Source organism: Cnephaeus nilssonii, assembly GCF_951640355.1.
Source record: "Cnephaeus nilssonii genome assembly, chromosome: 7".
Classification (NCBI taxonomy): domain Eukaryota; kingdom Metazoa; phylum Chordata; class Mammalia; order Chiroptera; family Vespertilionidae; genus Cnephaeus; species Cnephaeus nilssonii.
In genome coordinates, this window is record NC_137078.1 from 97222715 (window position 1) to 97243059 (window position 20345).

The window sequence follows — 20345 nt, forward strand, 5'->3', positions numbered from 1 at the left end:
ATCTTGGGAACTAGGTAATTTTTGGAAAAGTAGTAAATCTAAGTAAAAAACTTTTCAAATACATGTTAACATTTAACAAAAGAGAAATCACGGTCCCATGAACCCGAAAATTTTACGTCTTTTCCCCCAGTTGTGGCTCACACGGCTCCTTTCATAAATAAGCCGGGCGGGGTCGCGAACCTTCGCCTCCCACCGCTCAGTCCTATCCCGGGTACCCAGACAGCGGACTGAGACAGGGCCGCACCCCCAGTGCAGGGGGGAACTATAGTAGCGATGGACCGGATGTGTGCATGGAAGTGACTGAAGTCAACTCACGACCGATTGGTTCTCCCGAGTAGACCTGAGCCTCCTTTCGTCTGCCACTGGCCGCGTGGTTTGTCTATTTGAACAATCCCCGCCCCCTAGAGAAGCCGGGTCCCGAAGCTTCACTTCTCCTTCATTACTATTGGTCAGTGTTTCAGTCCATCGTCTTCTTACGCCTGTCGATTGGTCGTTAGGACTGGGAACCTGCCCTCCCTCCCGCGGCTTAGAGGACAGTAGGGAAGGCGGGTGGTAGGGCCGGGGGCCTGAGGCGGCGGTACCGGCGCTGTTGGCGGCAGCTGAGGCCTCGGCCGAAGCCGCACGGTGAGTCCGGAGCCTGGCACCGACCCCTCCAGGGCGGCGGAATGTCCAAACCCACAGCCGTTCTGGTCCGGGGTGGGGAGACGGGGAAGCCGCCCGCCGGGACGTGGGGTCCCCTCAGAGACGGCACCCTGGAGTTGAGCACCGCCTGAGCCCTTGACCTCCACCCTGTGAGGCAGCGCCCACCTCCTCCCGGGGTCCCGGGAGACCCCCGAACCTTAGAGTCCGCCGTGCGTCCGTGGCGCCGCGAAGGCCGGCCCAGCAGCCCCGGTCCTGCCGGGACGCCTGTGCGTCCCCGTGCGGATCAGCCACCACCTGCAAATTGTCTTCGGAGAGGACCAGCGTCGGTGTCAGCCCCTTGCCCTCCAGCCTGGAGGCTTCTGTAGGACCCACTCCCCGAGTCTGAGCTCGGTTCCATCCTCAGGTTCCATCCTCGCTGCCTCCCCCACTCCCGTCCCTAGTTCCAGCCACCCAACTTTCCCTTCTCCCTGTAAGCCTCCGCCAAGATCCTTAGGGTGTCTGACTTCCAGTATTTTAATGGAAATTCGCGTGGAACAGATGGCCCGTGGGCCTTAGACTGACAAAGATAGGCTGGCACTTGCCTGAGAGTGGAGATTTCTTGCTAGCCTCGCACAGGTGCGGTCACACACTCTGGAGTAGTTTTCTGGGTTTCCTCTCGCCTCAAGGATGACACTTCTTTTGCACTGGAGTATTTAAAAGCTTTCAAAACCAATTACTCCTTGTTTATTTATTTTTTTTCTCAGCATCACAAATTCTTTCAAAATAAGAATTTTGAAAAATTGGTTTTCTAATATAATCTGGACATACCTAGGAGATACGTGTTTATGTAGATATACATGTAACTATACACTGAGTGGCCAGATTATTATGATCTCTGAACACATAATAATCTGGCCACTCACTGTGTGTGTGTGTGTGTGTGTGTGTGTGTGTATTTTATATATATATATTTTTAGAGGCCTGGTGCATGAATTTGTGCATGGGTGGGGTCTGGCCAGCCTGGCCAGGGGGAGGGGACATGGGCGGTTGGTCCGCCTGCGTGCTGGTCGAACTCCTAGTCGAGGGGACAATTTGCATATTAGCTTTTTATTATATAGGATATACACTGAGTGGCCAGATTATTATGCATTCAGAGATCATAATAATATGGCCACTCAGTGTATATATAATACATATAATATTTATAATGCATATGACATATATGTAGATATATGTGATATATAATGTATATGAAGATATATAGATATATATATATGTTGGCTGAGCTCTATTATGGCTACTTCATTGCGGTTGCCTGATTATTTGAATTTACCCCTAGGTTGTAAGCTCATTGAGAGAAGAGACAGTACCTAATTCAGGAATGAATGAATGATCTCGGAATCATTTCGAGTATTAGTATTCTATAGAACTGCACTGTCCAGTGCAGCGCCACCAGCCACGTGTGGCTTAGAGTGCTTGAAATGTGACTAGTCCAAACTGAGATTGTTGTAGGTGTAAAATGCACGCTAGATTTTAGAAATTCGGTACAAAACAAGAATGGAAATATATCCATTTTTTATATTAATAACATTGAAATGATATTTTGGATATGTTGTATTAAATAAAGTTAATTTCACCCATTTCTTTTTACTTTTTTTTTACATGGCCACTAGGAAATTTAAAATTTGTGGTTTGTATTTTATTTCTGTTGGACAATGTTGCTATAGAATAATTACTCCCTTTAAATTGAACTCTTTGAGGAAAGAGGTAGTTGTAGGTATGATTTATTCTCTCTTACCTCCCCATTTTTAGTTCTTGGCACTATGCCATGTACATAGTAGTAATAATGATAATAATAGCTAACAATTTTAGGAACTTGCGGTGTGCCCAGCACTTTTTAACGTGTATTAACTTACTTAATCCTCACATCAACCCTATGAGTTAGGTTCTATTATTGCCCAGTTGCAGTTGAGGAAATAGACATTTTAAGTATTTTCTCAAGGTATGTAATTTGGGGTTGGATTCAAACTCAGGTAGTCTGGCTCCACGGCCCACAATTTGACTCTCTTACTATGCTGCCTCTTCTAAACAAGAATCGTTATTGAATAAATAGAGGCTTTCTACACATTCCTCAGCGAGGTCTCCCTACCTGACGTGGACAGGGCGGAGATCTGTGTTGAGGAACTGGGCCATAAATAAATTTATCGCCGTAGTTTGTTATCCAGAATATTAAAGGAAGCTTTTCTCCACAGAACCTCAGGGCAAGATGCTTGGAACCGGACCCGCCGCCGCCGCCACCGCAGCCGCCGTGGCCTCTAGCAATGTGAGCATCCTGCAGCAGTTTGCCAGCGGCCTGAAGAGCCGGAGCGAGGAGACCAGGGCCAAGGCTGCCAAGGAGCTCCAGCACTATGTCACCATGGAGCTTCGAGAGGTCGGGGCTTCTGGGATGTGGGGCCATTCGTTATGGATGTTGGGGCTAAGTGCACCATCCCTGGTTTAGGTTTCGTTTGACAGCTAAGTAAGGTTCTGTTTCAGAAAGGCACCCAGTTTCTCACGTCCCTAAAATATGCGGGTTCCTTTGCAGCGGTTACACATTTCTGTGGCCTCTCTGTGTTGGGACACTTTAGGAATCAGCTTAGAGTCAGCTGTTTTTTAATTTTTTTTTTCTTTTTCACACTGCATTCCAGACCTTTGAGTCTTTTTGCCTGATAACATTGGTTGGGGTGGGTGGGAAGAGCTTGGGGGTTTTAAAATAGAGACCACACTGGAGGTCAGGAATATTGTCTTGTTGGTTCTTACACCCGGGTACTAGGTAGAACGAAGGACAGGACCCTCGGAGCGTACTCAATAGTATTTGTTAAATAAATAGATGAATTGCGAGTTCAATTGCTCTGTAGTTTATAGAAATGGGCAGTTGCTTTGTTGTGTTCGGTTTAAACCGTACCTGCTGATACCTCTCCAGTCCTATTTTTTGGAAACCATGTCAACAACACCGTCACCATCATCAGGGAGACATCAGAAATTGTTCTGAGTACATCTTCCTTTGCAGATGAGTCAAGAGGAGTCTACTCGCTTCTATGACCAGCTGAACCATCACATTTTTGAACTGGTTTCCAGCTCAGATGCCAATGAGAGGAAAGGTGGCATCTTGGCTATAGGTAAGGACAGAGTCTCTGGTGACAATATCGACTGGGAACGATATTTGTGTCCACTGCACCCTGTATCTGCTGCTTATTAGATGCTTAGTTCATATTCGTTTATTGAATTTTAAGGAGCTCGGTGGCTTTCCGTGTTCTTATTTAGGTATTAATTCTAGCAACAGTCCTGACACGTAGGCAAAGCAGGTATTTTCAGATATGGAGTCTCAGAACCATTAAGCAACTTTTTTGGGCCAGACAGTGTGCCAGAGCTGAGACTAGAAGCCAGCTTTCGTTCCACCACCCCACGTAGCTGTTTGCAGGTTCTAATTTCTCTGAAGAGTATATCTGCCGTAGGGCTCATGAATGCAAAAGTAGAGTTGGGACAGTGAACAAAAGGCAGGTAATTTTCAACTCCCAGAGGTGGTCATCCAGCCTGCGATTTATTATTCAGTCCCAGTTTCTTCTCCTTTTCTTCTTGAGAAAACGAATTATATATACTAAAACGAAAGCATTTTGCTTCATGCAAATATCCTTGTACAAATATCAAATCTGTTGGTTAAAATGAAAATTATCTGCCTTGTTTACCATCTGGAAGTTACAGTGTGTACTCAGAATGGAAGGAAGGGGTCATGCCAGCTTTGCTTTCAAGGCAGCGTACTCACCTGGACAGCGTGTGTTCATCCTCACCTGTTGCCTTTCTCTTTTCCAGCGAGCCTCATAGGAGTGGAAGGTGGGAATGCCACCCGAATCGGGCGATTTGCTAATTATCTTCGGAACCTCCTCCCCTCTAATGACCCAGTTGTCATGGAAATGGCATCCAAGGCCATTGGTCGCCTCGCCATGGCAGGGGACACTTTTACCGCTGAGTATGTGGAGTTTGAGGTGAAGCGAGCCCTGGAATGGCTGGGCGCTGACCGCAACGAGGGCCGGAGACACGCAGCTGTGAGTGCCTGCAGGAGGAGCACAGCCAGCCAGGCCTAGAGAGCGATGGCACCGTGTCGGGATCCCTCACACAATGTGCTTAGGTCTCCGAGGGGCAGAGAATGAGAGGGGATGCTCCAGGCAAAGACCCTGCTTCTTGGTGGTCTTAGGTTCTGTCCTGAATTCCTTTCTGTCTTCACCCTGAGCTTTGCACCTGAAGAGGAAGCTTAAACGTTGTTTTTCATTGCTTGAGAGGCAGCCCTACGTGCAGTGTTTATCCTGAGCTCTGATTTTTTAGAATCAAAATTGCAAGAGCCATAGCAGGAGAAGAAGCCACAGCCAAAAGGCTACAAAGCCCCAGACAACTGTACTATCTGCATGATCCCTTCCGTGCCTTTGCCAAGGTCTCTGCATATACCGGGGGAATATGGAAGAACTGGGATTAAGAGAGGAGCCGGAGAAGTAGATACCTTCACTACCCGCAGTGGGAGAGTTGGTCAGCCTTTCCGGTTTATTTTGTAGACATTTGCTCATTGGTTGGTGCTTAGCCCAAACTTCCTCTTTTCCCATTGGCTGTTCTGCATTAGGGGGAGTGGTAGTTTATCCTCTTCTTTTGGGGGTACATCTTCCTTGGTTTTCGAAGCTTGTCCCTGAGGCTGGTTTGTTGGGCTAGGACGCCATGCTGTGAGATAGGAGAGAGTCTGTCTTCAAGAGGGAGAATTTGGACATGAATGTGTGGGGGTCACAGGTATCAGTCAGATCCTTTCCAGTCAGCTCCCTCGGGAGGAGGCAGCACCACAAGGAGGGAGAATGGTGTGGGGGAGGGGCCCACATTTGGACCCTGGTTCAAGTCTTGGCCTTGCCATTTTCTAACTCTGTAACTTGGGGCAACCTCTGATCCTTATTTTCTTTCACTGCCAAGTGAAAATAATAGCAAGGTTAGGTATTAAACAAGATTTTTCATTCAATAAATGTTTATTGAATACTTGCTATATTCTAGGTATGGGTCTAGGCCAGTGATGGCGAACCTATGACATGCGTGTTAGCACTGACACGCGTAGCCATTTCTGATGACACGCGGCCGCTGAGGCGGCCGCATGCCGAGGATGAAACATTTGCTGCTCCTGAGGATGAAACATTTGCAAAATAATGTTTTTTCCTCAAAGTGACACACTACCCGTGTTATGCTCAGTTTTTTGGCAAAGTTTGACACACCAAGCTCAAAAGGTTGCCCATCACTGGTCTAGGCTGTCAGTAGAGCAGGATACAAAACAAAACATGCCTGCCCGTCCAGAGCTTGTGTTCTAACATTACCAGCATCGTGTGTAAACACTCGAGGATAATGAACACGGATGTTTGAGCAGTTTTCCTTTACTTTCCTTCCTAGAGCCCCAGAATTTCCAAGTCTGCTCTTTTTCTAATGTATATAGGTTCTAGGAAGCCAGAAGCTATATTCCCGAGAGAACAAAACTGTGATACAGCTTGGCTGGTGTGGCTAAGTGGTTGAGCATTGACTAATGAACCAGGAGGTCATGGTTCGATTCCCGGTCAGGGCACATGCATGGGTTTTGGGCTCAATCCCTAGTAGGCGATGTGCAGGAGGCAGCTGATCAATGATTCTCATTGATGTTTCTATCTCCCTCTCCCACTCCCTCTCTGAAATAAACTTTTTTAAAAAAAGTTCCGTGATACAGATGAGAGTTCTGAGTGTGCCTTTTTCTCCTAGGTTCTGGTTCTCCGTGAGCTGGCCGTCAGCGTCCCCACCTTCTTCTTCCAGCAAGTGCAGCCCTTCTTTGACAACATTTTTGTGGCTGTGTGGGACCCCAAACAGGCCATCCGTGAAGGAGCTGTAGCCGCCCTTCGTGCCTGTCTGATCCTCACCACCCAGCGTGAGCCAAAGGAGATGCAGAAGCCTCAGTGGTACAGGGTGAGGAGATGGTTCCGTTCAACCACTAGCAAAGCACATGCTCGTAGAGTATCACGGGGCCTTGGGCAGCAACAGGCCCCTTGCCACACAGCAAGTGTCACGTTTGTTTTGGTCTCATGATTTTTTTAAGCTCGGTATAAATCAACAGTTAATTTATATCAATAAAGCAAAGATTCATGGATAGCATACCATTATTTCATGTTCCACCAAGACTGAAAACATGATGCCAATTAAACTGTGACTCAGTGCCTTCTTGTCAACAATGCTAAGATATCTCTTCTCAGATATCTTAAAATAGGGGAAAATGGATGTCTCAGAATCGATGAAATACGGTTGGTACTAATTTAGAAAGTGCCAGTTCTCTCTCTAGAACCCTGAGCCCTGTGCTGATTGCTCTTGACAAGAGGATTTACTAAGGAGCCTTGTACAACAAAAGGAGTCCTGAACATGGGATTGGAGACTTGGGTTCTAGTTTTGGTTTTGCTATGTGACCTGGGACAAGTCACGTAATTTCTTTGAGCCTCTATTTTTTTATTTATTAAAATAGGGCTGTAATGGTATCTGCCTCGTGGTATTGGGAGAGTTGAAGCTAAATTAAAGGCGAGAGCTTGGTGAGTTAGTATTGTCAATACTGGTACAAGGCACTGAGCAGGCACGCGAACCCCTCCGAACCCCCATATGGATGGGGTTTGCCTGTGTTCTCTCTGATTGTGGACAGTGGGTAAGTCAGGCATTCTCTGTCTCTGCACAGCACACGTTTGAAGAAGCAGAGAAGGGGTTTGATGAGACCTTGGCCAAGGAGAAGGGCATGAATCGGGATGATCGGATCCATGGAGCTTTGCTGATCCTCAATGAGCTCGTCCGAATCAGCAGCATGGAGGGAGAGGTGAGAAGCCACGTCAGGGGAGTCCAGCTTCTCCTCTGACACCCTGAGCAAGACAAAGCAAGGTCCTTGTCCTCACGGAGCTGACATTTTGTAGGGGAAACAGGCAGTAAACAAATTACTTTACCTCCTTTAGCCTCATTTTCCTCACTTTTGACAGGGATTTTTACCTCATTGAGTTCCTGGGAGGTTTCTTGATACATAGTGGGAATTCCTTAGAAATTTGCCCAGACATGTATAACGTGCTTTCCACGGTAGCCCAGACAGCTCTGGGATCTTTGTTTACTCCCAGTAAAACAGGACAATATCTCCTAACTCAGATTTAAATGAAATGCTCTTATTGTGGTACTTTGTAAATTACCAAGAACTATCCAAATGTAAGGTATTGTAATTTCCTAATACTGTAGGCGAGCTACATCATGTATATTAAGAGCTAGAGTAATGCAGCATGAATAAAACATTACATTCTAGCAGGGGGAGACAGACAATGCACAAATAAGTACATCTGTATAGTGTACCTTATAGCAGTGAATGCTATGGAGAAAAGTAGGGCAGGGAAAGGGAATAAAGATGCTAGCATGGAGTAAGGATTACCTTTTAAAATATGGTGATGTTTGAGCACAGTCATGGGAGAGGTGAGAAAAAAGCCATATGAGTACCTGGGGAAGAGCAGTCCAGGCACAAAGGCCCTGAGGAGACAGGAGTACGCCGCTCTATTTGGGAAGCAGCAGGATCACCATTGTGGCTGAGCAGAGTGGGAGGAGGGAGGTCGTAGGAGAGGGGGTCAGAGGAATGCCTGGGGCAGGATGGGGGCACATCACTTAAGGTCTCAGAAGCCACTCTGTCGACTTTGTATGTGAAGTGGAAAGCTGTTAATGGTTTTAAGCAGTGGAGTGGCATTTGACTCACATTTCAAAAGGATCGCTCTGGCCACTGTGGCTTATCAAAGGGGCAAGGGTTGAAGCCAGGGGTCTAGTTCAGGGAGAACGGCAGCAGTCTTAGCAGGGGACCTTTGTGACCTGGACCATAGTGGCAGCTATAGGGGTAACGGGTGGCTGGGTTCTGAAGGTGGGATTTGGAGGTCGATGGGAGAGGGAAGAGTCCAGGTGTTTGGCCTGGGAAACTGGAGTTGCCATTTACTGATGGGGAAGATGGAGATGGGAGGGGTAGATTAAACTGGCTACAGGGTAGAAGGGCATCTCAAGATGGTAGCTTCAACTAGCATTGGAGAAGAGAGAGCGTCTGAGAACCCGAGGTCGAGAAATGAGGAGCAACCATGGCGGGAAAGCTCTAGGTCCAAGAAGCCAAGTGAGGAAAGAGTGTCAGGGAGGAGGAAATAGTAAGTTGGATCAAATGCTGCAGGTAAGTCACATAAGTAGACGGCTGAGAATTTAGCAGCATAAGAGTCATTGGTGACCTTGACAGGAATAGCAGACAAGATTTGGCGAGGGGGGTGGAATCTGTTGAGAAAAGTTTGGAAGTTTAGAAAATGGTTTTATATCCTCATTTTGGACTGTTGAGGGTGAATTGCTAAGCAGCCCTTTGAATAGGGAATAGATGTGAGTTCTGTGCCAGCCAGCATATTGCACATCTCCTATGGAATTCCTAGGGTTCTTAGAAAATGATTTGCCTAAGTTTTTTTTACCTGGGTTTCCAGCCAGAAGCAAAGAGCAGACTGGCCTTAACAGGATGCTGGAGTGGGGCTGCCCCTCACCTTACCAAGAGACTTCCTTGCTGTGATCTTGGGTCTGTAGGCAAAGCAATTTGCAAATCAGCTTTCCCAAACCAACCTGGGTCGGGGCAGGGCGAGTCCTTGGCAGTTGCACCCTACTGCTTCTTTATTGTTCAGTAGGTGGTGCTCTTTTACCTAAATGAGAACAAAATTTTGTTCTAATTTGTTACCCCAGTAGGTGGCCTCCTGTAAGGGTCTGGGGAAACCATCATCCTAAAGTCGAAGAGTGGCCACCGTCCACTTTGGAGCTAGTTTCTTTTGGGGGAGGGCAGATGTGCTGCTCTGTAGGCTCACAGTGCCTATGCAAATGCTGCTTGTAAGTAAAGGTGGTGTTTTCCCCCCACATATGTAGCGCCTGAGAGAAGAAATGGAAGAAATAACACAGCAGCAGTTGGTACATGACAAGTACTGCAAAGATCTCATGGGCTTCGGAACGAAACCTCGTCACATTACCCCCTTCACCAGTTTCCAGGCTGTACAGCCCCAGCCGTCAAATGCCTTGGTGGGACTGCTGGGCTACAGCTCTCACCAAAGCCTCATGGGATTTGGGGCTTCCCCCAGCCCAGCTAAGTCCACTCTGGTGGAGAGCCGGTGTTGCAGAGACTTGATGGAGGAGAAATTTGATCAGGTGGGTGACAAGAGGCCCGTTCCCCCCTTCCAAGCTCCACACCTCCCTTTCCTTCGCCAACCCTGTACCCTTCCTCTCTCAGGTGTGCCAGTGGGTGCTGAAATGCAGGAATAGCAAGAACTCGCTGATTCAAATGACAATCCTTAATTTGTTACCCCGCTTGGCCGCCTTCCGACCTTCTGCCTTCACAGGTGAGGATGTCTGTGGAAGACGTCATTACCCACTGACGGGTAATTAAACAGAGAAGTGATTCCAAAAAGTTATGTCTGCTTCTCATTTGAAGCAATGCCAACTAGAGGCTAGTCTCTGGTTTCTTTGCCTCCCGTCCAGTTTCAGTCGTGTTCAGGTTTTCTACATACATCTGAGGTAGCAGCAGGTGTAGGCACAGAGGCAGTTCTAGAGCCGAGCAAGTTCTCATGCATGGAAGCCAACAGCAAGGTCCTGAACGGACTAAAAAGAGTCCAAAGGAAGGGAGTTTCGTTTTAGATACTCGGTGGGGCAGCGAGGACTAGGCGACTGTCCTGCTTCTGCCTCTGAGGAGGTCACTGAGATGCCTCTCCACTCAGGAAGCAAGGGCTGGCTGTCCCAGAGGCAGGTTTCATGGATCACAGACTGTGGGTTCCCATACTCCTGCCCTTTGTCAGCGGGAAGTGAATTCCTGGCTCCTGAAGGTGGCCCAATGCAGACACTGGCTTCCCTGAGGCCTTCCTGGATTACTCCAGCTAGAAATATTCCTTGCCTCTTCCATTATAGCCCCAGCTGTGCAAAGGCTTGTGGGTCAGACCTGGGGTGAATCCTGCCTGTCTGTAACTGAGGTTTTGGACAGTAATATTAAAACAGCGATCCCTGCATCACAAGATGAACTGCATTAATGCCTGAGCACCTGCTCTAAGTGCCTGGCTCAGAGTAAGCCCTCAAAAATGGAAGCTATTACTGCTGCCTCTAGGTACTTCAAATCCATTTTAGAAATTAGGTAAAGGTGACGATTACAGTACTGCTCCAGTTGCCTGCTCATGTTTATGTCCTGTTTCACCTCCGTATGTGCTGAGTGTAGAGGGCCCCTCCGGGACATGTCCTTGTACTTCACTGTGGTGCACATTGGAGCATTCAGGACCAAGTAAGAGACAGGAGCGTAAGTGGAAGGCCCGCCTGACCCTTGGCAGATGCCATTCCCTAGCACAGACTCATTTCACGCCGTCCCGCCCAGATGCAAGCAGGAGAAATATAGAGCTGTTGAGCTGTTAAATGTGCTTTGTGCGAGAACAGAACTGCTGCGTTGCGTAAGGACAAGACAATTAGCCACATAAAATCACTGAACCAGAGAGAAATGATATTAGGAAAATCACCCCTATTTTTTCAGCTTTCCATTCTTCCCACTTGATACCCAGCAGCTTTTTTTCTTTTTTAATGACCAGACATGCCCCTGTTCAGTAGAGCTATAAATGATCTTGGGTTGAAAGTCTGTGGTTCAAAAGAAAACCCGAATAACTAGGCCAAATTTGATGAAAGTCTGGCATGGCGTGGAAGCAGTTCCCTAGTATGTTCCAAAGGCTGCCGGCAGCAGAACACAAAAGCTCAGAGGGCCCCTGGGTTATTCTTTTGAAGTGGGTTTTTGTTGTTTTATTAAATAATATACTAAAATATGCCATTGAAATTCAGCCTGGGCAGCCTCCAAAGTACATGTCTCATCAGGAAAGTGCTGCTTATTTAAAGTTTGTAGTTTAGAAGTCATTGCTTGAATTTCCTGATGATGTCAGCTTTCTGAACATCAAAAATACCCTAAGATTGGGCTGGAATCTCTAACAAAGTCAGATTCCTAATCTCTTAGGGTGCTAAATCTAGAAAAGGAAATTCTCTTGAGTTAAGTCCATTTCCTACTGAAATGCTGTTCCCCTTTGCAAAAGCCTAGTTTTCCTTGTTGATATACTCTGGTTGTAGGGTCGTGTCACTGTGGTCTTCTGACTGTTTTCAAGCCCCAGCATGCTTTAATGTCATTTGCTCACAAGAGCTGTGGGAGAAGACGTGTCTTGTTAGAATAAATATAGTGATGTGCTGTTTGGGAGTCTAATGCACTGTCTCCTAACTGTGGCTCAGAAGCCCTTGACACCCCTAACTTTCTAATGGATGTGTGGTCCTTCCCTCTCTGCTGTTATGTGCTTCTGCTGCACAGACTTGGGGCCAATAAAATGGAAGAGAAGAAATAGAAGAGGCAAGAATCAAGAAATTCCAGCCTTCACAGGAGTAGTAACACTTTAGCCTAAATTGCCCAAGAATCACCTACCCATGCACATTGGCTTATGTAAACTTAATGAAAACACACATGTGGCTTTCCAAATTACAGACTCAATCTTGTTCTATTAAATATAACACTAACAGGAATCTCTAGGTAATGGCAGTGATTTCTAGGCCTAAGCTAAATGGAATGGTCTGTTTATTGCAAACAGTATTTAGTATTACTTTAAATTTTCAATATAATATAAAATAGTTTAGGTGATCCTCTCTTTGTTTTTAAACAAGATGTAACATATATTCCTTAAACAGGAGGATGTAATCTTTTCCTCAAAATATAACGCGAATGGAACAATTATGTGATGCTGTTTTTGGAGACCCTATAAGTTTTGTGGGTTTTTTTAATTAAAATTTTTATATTTTTAGTATTTCCAAAAGCTGTATTTGAAGAGTGATTATCAAGCATAAGTCTTTGGTTATTTAGTACATCCTCTAAGTTCTTACCATCTTTCTAACAGGCATTTTAAATTCTTAAATCTAAGTGATTTATGGGAACTCTGACCTTTGACATATAGACCAACCCTGACCTTGAGCCATACACTTTGTCTTTTCTGTGCTCAGATACCCAGTACCTCCAGGATACCATGAACCATGTCCTAAGCTGTGTCAAGAAGGAGAAGGAGCGGACAGCAGCATTCCAAGCCCTGGGGCTCCTTTCCGTGGCAGTGAGGTCTGAGTTCAAGATCTACTTACCTCGTGTGCTGGACATCATCCGAGCAGCCCTGCCCCCTAAGGACTTTGCCCATAAGTAAGCATCCCTGTTTTGATTTCCCCTGCCACCCTAGTTGGGAGAGGAAGGATGCACCATGCATCTCCATGGAGCTTAAGCCCGTTCTCTGCCTCCTTAACTTCCATGTCATAGCAAAATCTTATAAAGAACAGCCCTTCCTCATTTGAGCTCCAACCTTTTCCCAATGAAATGGCATTGATGTAAATATTTTGGGTTGGTTGAATACCCTGTGAGGATGTTAGGTGCCAGTGCTGTTTTCAGTATTATTACTTGGAATCACCTGGTTTTGCTCTTTTCTCTGGCTTTCAAAGGTCTTAATTTGATATAAGACTTTTTTTTTTTAAATATATTTTATTGATTTTTTACAGAGAGAAAGAGAGAGGGATAGATAGAAACATTGATGAGAGAGAAACATCGATCAGCTGCCTCCTGCACACCCCCCACTGGGGATGTGCCCGCAACCAAGGTACATGCCCCTGACCGGAATCGAACCTGGGACCCTTGAGTCCGCAGGCCGACGCTCTATCCACTGAGCCAAACCGGTTTCGGCTGATATAAGACTTTTAAAGAGAGACTCCTAGACTGGAACTTAGTTGGATGAGTTATTCCATCTCTTGAAACTTTCCAGTGAATCAGGCATGAAAACAACCATTAGCACCGTCAAGATGGATAGGCCAGGGTGACTTCTCTCAGTCTGGGGGGGTCAGTGTTAATTAGAATTGTGTCTTTATATTTTCCTGTATTACTAGCAAGGATTGTTCTGGTCAATTAATAAGCCTTACCCAATCTAAAACCCAGTAATCTCATGATAGGGAGAAGAATTTCTTTCCATATTATGGCTGCGCCCTGCACTTTATGGTCCCTAATGTACACATGTTCAGTTTGCTTCCTAAATAGGTATGTTGGCCAGCACCACACTAAACCATGTGGTGCCATTTGTGTGACTTGGGGAAAGGGGCCCCTTCCCTCAAGACACATTACTGCCATCTGCTGGATTGTTGTTTTAAATGCGTGGACAGATCTACGGTGACTCTGGTGTGATGGACCCCCTCGAATTGTGCAGTAGATAACCTGCACATGTGGTGTCCCTACCTGGGTAACTGGCCCTCCTTGCCCCAAGGCAATTTTGAGGTGGGACCTCACAGAACGTTGTTGTGTCTAAACTAGCCCCTCCCTGGTTCTCTGCAGGAGACAGAAGGCAATGCAGGTGGATGCCACCGTGTTCACCTGCATCAGCATGCTGGCTCGGGCAATGGGGCCAGGCATCCAGCAGGATATCAAGGAGCTGCTGGAGCCTATGCTGGCGGTGGGACTGAGGTGGGTGTCGGAAATCTCAGCTTCCCCTCTCTCTGGTAGGGTGAGGCATGAGCCATAGTATTGTGACTGTGTTGAAAGAGCGAGGCATGGTTGTTTGCACGTTAAATTGGATAGGTAGGATAATTCTCACTAAACACGTAGGCTAGTTTCAAATCCTAGTTTCAACACTAGCTAGCTATGTGATCCTAAGTTACTTTACTTCTCTGAGCCTCGATTTTCTCACCTGAAATGTGGGTATAATAGCATTTCCTGCTGTTTAGGGTTGTGGGGATTAAGTGAAAGAGTTCATGAAATAGTTACTCTTAGCACAGTGCCTTGCATATAAGAAGTGCCCAATTAATGTTGGCAGCTATCGTTTATATGTTTATTGGGAAAATTGCTTAAGATCTCTACACTAGTTCTCTTCATCTATAATGGATGGGGAACCTTTTTCTCCCAGGGGTCATTTGGGTAGTTTATAGCATCATTCGTGGGCCATACAAAATTATCAACTTAAAAATTAGCCTGCTATATTTGGTCAAATATTTAATTAAATCACCCCTAATGCCTTGGCAGGGCAAGCCCAAAGGATTTCTCATGCCTTATATGGCCCGCAGGCCGGACATTCCCCACCCCTGATCTATAAAATAAGGACAATGCTCTCAGTCTAACTCCCAGGTTGTTTATTGAGACTTGGTCTTCTACAGTGGTCGCATTATATTCAGCAAATTCTCTCATGGCAAAAACCAGAAACTCATTGTTTTGAAATCTGTGAGCAGGCCAAGAGAGTTCAGACCATTTATTCTGTAGTATCCTATCTACTTTAAAGACCAAGCAGTGAAGGGGCCCGATCCCCTTGCTGGACAAGGAGGATTGTTTCTTCCCAAGAACAGACTGAATGTCATGTATGCAGCCCATGGATAACTGGTGCCCTCCCTCTCAGCCCCGCCCTCACAGCTGTGCTCTACGACCTGAGCCGTCAGATCCCACAGCTAAAGAAGGACATCCAAGATGGGCTACTGAAGATGTTATCCCTGGTCCTCATGCACAAGCCCCTCCGGCACCCAGGCATGCCCAAGGGCCTGGCCCATCAGCTGGCTTCCCCTGGCCTCACAACTCTCCCTGAGGCCAGTGATGTGGGCAGCATTACTCTTGCCCTTCGAACTCTTGGCAGCTTTGAATTTGAAGGTAAGAAATTGCAATAGATCTTGGAAGATAGTGAGTGATGCTGGGAACCTTGAGAAAGGAATGCGGGTGTCTAGAATTCCTGGATCTTGCTAGGGGCTTTGGAGACAGGATAGCTGTGTCTGTAGCAGCTCGTCTTTCCTAGAGTCTTTCTGTATATTGTTAATTCCTACTGCTTGTTTCTTTGTCCCATACTGCGTTTTGGGGAAGATGGTGTTTCAGGAAAAGTGTGTTTTGGTCCAAGGAACTAATGCTTCAGAGATGGGAAAGTCAGAGATGGATCCCCTAGGCCCCCACCTCCAGGTAGCTAAGATGGTATTTAGTGCTTTAACAAGTGTGAGCATGGGCTTTGGGTGTTTGTATTCCTGTGGCTGTGTGATTTCTGAGAGTGCTATGCTGTGTAGTTCGGTTTAGAATTCCAAGCTGCAGGTAAACCCCACTAATTCCCTAGAAAGATTTAGTTCAGGAGAGAGAAAGGGATACTTTGAAATTTAAGATCGTGTAGGCGGTCTTAGTCAAGCCTATAGGGAAACAAGCAAGTACCAAAAGCCTGAACATGCCGTCTCAATACGGACAGCCATCTGTGTTTTCCCCATTGCAGTTCCTTCATCACATTGATTAACGTCCAGGACAATTGCTTTGTAATGAATAGAAAGTAGCTATATTTAAACCCAGCCTACATCAGACTCTCTTTTTGGTATTTAAATCAGGAACTAAAATAGACAAGGTAAATTTGATCAAGAATTGTTTTACTCTCTGGGCTTGGGTCAGAATAAAACAAAATGATTTATTCTCTGAAGGGAATAAAAGACAGTTAGGATCGGAGAATGCCTTTTTTCTGTCTCCCAGCTCCTCCGCCTCCCTTCTACCTTTCTAATGATTGAAGGCTCATTGTTAGGAAGAGTTCTGGGTCAATGTCTTGCTGATCAATATCTTGTTGAAAATTGAATTATAGCCATAAAGTGGAAAATGCAGCTAGCAAGTTGCAGACCTATTGTCTGAAGCAGCAGTGATTGTTCTGTTTTCTCTCTGCTTTATATCCAGGACACTCTCTGACCCAGTTTGTCCGCCACTGTGCGGATCATTTCCTGAACAGTGAGCACAAGGAGATCCGCATGGAAGCCGCCCGCACCTGCTCCCGCCTGCTCACGCCCTCTGTCCACCTCATCAGCGGCCACGCACACGTGGTTAGCCAGACCGCAGTGCAAGTGGTGGCGGACGTGCTCAGCAAGCTGCTCGTGGTTGGGATAACAGATCCCGGTAAAGTTTATTAGACAGAAGCAGTCTCGGAAAGTTTAGAGTTTTGGGGCAGTTTCATTGCATGGCCTCTCCAGAGACCTTCAGCCTCATGGCGTTCAGCTCTTTCTCTGCCAAGGCGTTAGGCTTGGCTGCTCCATCCTATTGTTGCAAGATAACCTGTCTTTAATTCTATTCTCTTTGTTTCTTTGAGTAGAGAAAAGAACAACAGGCTAGATGAGAGAAGGGTATCTGGAATCCTCTCACTAGGCTCACGGCAGTGGAGGGGACACTGGGGAAGGACTGGAAGGGTGAGCGCATTGAAGAGGTGTTCAAAGGCTCACTTGTTCTTGCAGACCCTGACATTCGCTACTGTGTCTTGGCATCCCTGGATGAGCGCTTTGATGCACACCTGGCCCAGGCAGAGAATTTGCAGGCCCTGTTTGTGGCCCTGAATGACCAGGTGTTTGAGATCCGGGAGCTGGCCATCTGCACGGTGGGCCGGCTCAGTAGCATGAACCCAGCCTTCGTCATGCCTTTCCTGCGCAAGATGCTCATCCAGGTAATGATATGACAGTCAAATCTAGAGGCACTGGGAGAGGACTTTCATCATGACAGCTGTTTGGAGAAAGAGAATTTAAAGATAAGATTGAGATACCTGGTAAAAGCCACACTTGGCTCCAAGGTCCACGTTTCCCCGGCTTTATAATTGGCAGTTCTAGTGTTTATCACCTCAATAAGTCTTTTGTCAGTATGACTCCAGGGTGCCTCTTAGTCCAGAGTAACCTCTCACACAGCTCTTTTTCCTGGCAAGGCACCAGCGATTCCATTTCTTGGCGCTCTTCGCTGCAGATGGTCTTCCCAGCACCTCTCTATCCTTCCAGGCTCCTGCTTTTCTTGCTGATGCTAGGTCAAGCACAGAGGCCAAATATGAGGTTCCAACATTGTTTCTCATAGTTATTGCTCCTGGTCTGTGGTCCCTGGCTTTCATTCTTAAACAGAATGAGATGCCAAACTAAGCTGCTTGGACTGGAGCCTGCGGTAAATTCAGATTGACATTGCTGGTAGATCCAGTAGGATTTTCTATTCTGGCTGAAACTTGTCTTGACCTACCCAAGTACGGTTTCTGGCCTCCTGTGAGCAATGCATGGTTCAGTCCTTCCTGCCTCCAGTTACTTCCACCCACCTTTTCTGGGTCTCAGTGTGGCTCACCCAGTCATGTCCTGTCCCCCCATTTCTACCCTGTCCCCACCTCACCCTCTGCTTCCTGACTCTCTCCCATGGTTTCTTTTGAAATAAACACTTTTCATAACATATAAAGAACTTAAACATAGAAAATCATTAATATATGTAATTTTTACCCTAGAGAAATGTCATTTATTCACAATCTGTCATAATTAAAGTAACCATAAATTATATCACCATTCAATAAATCAGAAGATTTTACAGTGGCACTTCTGTTTTTAGCCTAATTGTTTATGTATTTAACTGCTGGCTGGGCCTGTGTTAGGAATACCTACTGTTTTGTCTTTTAAAAATACTTAAGGTTTTGGGAAGGAAAAGAAATCATTGTTGAGCCTATAGTTCAAATCATGCTAAATAAGCTTGATGTAGAAATGTCTCCTAGTGAGAACAGCAGTGTGTTAATTCAGTTAACAGACCTTTGAGCACCTATGTGCTCCAAGATGTTCCAGCGTGCCGGGTGCTGGAAGCAGGGAACAGGCCAGGTGCGGCCTGCGTCCTCTGGAAGCTTACAGTAAGCAACCAGGCCGCCTCGCTGTCCTGGTACTGGGGAGCCTGAAGCACCAGCGAGTGCGCGTATCAGGACTGGACTTAGCCTCTGAAAGTCCAGAGTTTAAATAATCTTTCTTGTTTTGAAGATGCGAATTTTTCCGAGATGACGTACACATTTTCATGCCTTGATAGGGACATTACCTAAACGTGCTTCGGCCTTCCCTTGCTGCCTTGATCATCGAGGTGGGCATTGGGTGTTGTGATTAAGGTGCAGTGATGCGCTCTAGCTCTAGAGGTGGAGTTGGGGTACTTTGATTTGGCCCTGTGCTGCCCAGAGAGTCGTGCTCCCTTCACTGGTACCCATTTCTTCCCAGTCAGCCATCTCTCCTTGCTGTTGTGGGTCTGTTCTTAGTATTCCACTCCATCCTCTCTCAGTGCTGTCTGCTGTGACAGGAAAAACAGCCTGCTAAGGGGATCCAGAAAATCAGGATTAATCTTAAGTCAGTAACCAAGACAAAATATAATACCACATTGCAGACTCCTCTGGGTAGCAGAGTTAGCATGAGCTTTGTTTTTTCACTTTCCTCACTTTTCAGAGATTTCCTCTGGCAACTTCAACTCTTCAGAAGTCTGTCTATAATAAGTTCTTAGCCCAGCCAGCGTGGCTCAGTGGTTGAGCGTCGACCTATGAACCAGGAGGTCACGGGTTCAATTCCCGGTCAAGGCACATGCCTGGGTTGTAGGTTCAATCCCCATTGTGGGGTGTGCAGGAAGCAGCTGATCAATGGTTCTCTCTCATTATTGATGTTTCCTTCTTTCTCTCCCTCTCCCTTCTCTGAATTCAATTAAAATATATATATTTTTAAAAGTTCTTAATGTCTGTGTCACCATGAGCATAATGTGTGATTTGTTAGTGTTTGAAGGATGTCAGAACAATCATGTTATCTCTGTTCATTAAAGTCCTTGGGGATTGATTCTATTGCTATAATCCCTAACTATTTGGGTTTACCTAGATGTGCCTGAAACCACTACTGAATATCAGTATTTCTCTCAACATCATCTGTTCTGACTATTCTCTGATTCCTTTGTCATTATTTATAGGCACTCTTAGTAATTTGCTGTCTGGACAAAGGTTTTTCCAGCAGGGAGCCCTTCCTTTATTCCTCATTTCTGCAAAACACTGCTCACAGCTATCCCTTCTCAGTCTTTTGTGACTGTGCTGCACTGTTAAAAGCTGTGCTCTGGAGAGGACTGTGGGGCCTTGGATGCTGCCATGGGTTTATGGGCAGATGGGGCTGGTTTCAAACAGTTTGTCTTTCAGTCGCTGCTGTATCCCAGACTGAGCTGCAGAGATGTCCTTTACGTATAGAGTATCAGGCAGCTACCTCATCCACAGTGGAGTTCTGGTTCCTTCTCCTGTCCACACTTTCCCTTTGACACGCAGTTCCTCTCTGGAATTTCCTGTGCTGTACTGAGCCTTTCTTCCCCGCAGATTTTGACAGAGCTGGAGCACAGCGGTATTGGAAGAATCAAAGAGCAGAGTGCCCGCATGCTGGGCCACCTGGTCTCCAACGCTCCCCGACTCATCCGCCCTTACATGGAGCCTATTCTGAAGGTAACTCACAACAGATAGAGAAATTGGCACTTGCTCTGGGTTGTCTTATGCCTGCTCATTTGGGGTAATGAGAATGCTTCAGTGCTCACTGGTATGATGAGCAAACTGGACAGTTTCTTTGGTCCCAGGGACAAAGGCCACATCAAGTACCCTCAGTTAAAGAATACCAAGAAGCTCACAGATTACAGCAAAGGCTCTCCTTATAAGAGATATGCTTCAAGCCCGTCCTCAAATGTGTGCTTGGAAAGAAGTAGGTGGTTTGCAGCATAAAACAGCTCCCCCAAAATGACGAAAAATGAGCTTTAAAATCTGAAACAACCTTCCAATTTGAACATGTTAGAGCCATGTGTGGTCTTTCATAACTTACGTGAATCAGGGCAGATGATCACACCGATATAATTTAGAGGA

General features: G+C 46.2%; 1 protein-coding gene across 1 annotated transcript in view; it reads left to right on the forward strand.

The window, feature by feature from the left end:
* Nucleotides 1-507: 507 nt before the first annotated feature.
* Nucleotides 508-20345, forward strand: part of MTOR (mechanistic target of rapamycin kinase) — a 111842-nt gene continuing 92004 nt past the window's right edge. Inside the window, exons 1-14 of the mRNA XM_079776770.1 lie at nucleotides 508-624; nucleotides 2874-3052; nucleotides 3671-3779; nucleotides 4471-4703; nucleotides 6409-6609; nucleotides 7361-7495; nucleotides 9577-9852; nucleotides 9935-10043; nucleotides 12703-12889; nucleotides 14060-14188; nucleotides 15111-15355; nucleotides 16397-16612; nucleotides 16945-17150; nucleotides 19815-19937. Of these exons, the coding sequence (XP_079632896.1) occupies nucleotides 2888-3052; nucleotides 3671-3779; nucleotides 4471-4703; nucleotides 6409-6609; nucleotides 7361-7495; nucleotides 9577-9852; nucleotides 9935-10043; nucleotides 12703-12889; nucleotides 14060-14188; nucleotides 15111-15355; nucleotides 16397-16612; nucleotides 16945-17150; nucleotides 19815-19937 (2334 nt within the window). The 5' untranslated portion in view covers nucleotides 508-624; nucleotides 2874-2887. The remainder of the gene's footprint in view (nucleotides 625-2873; nucleotides 3053-3670; nucleotides 3780-4470; nucleotides 4704-6408; nucleotides 6610-7360; nucleotides 7496-9576; nucleotides 9853-9934; nucleotides 10044-12702; nucleotides 12890-14059; nucleotides 14189-15110; nucleotides 15356-16396; nucleotides 16613-16944; nucleotides 17151-19814; nucleotides 19938-20345) is intronic.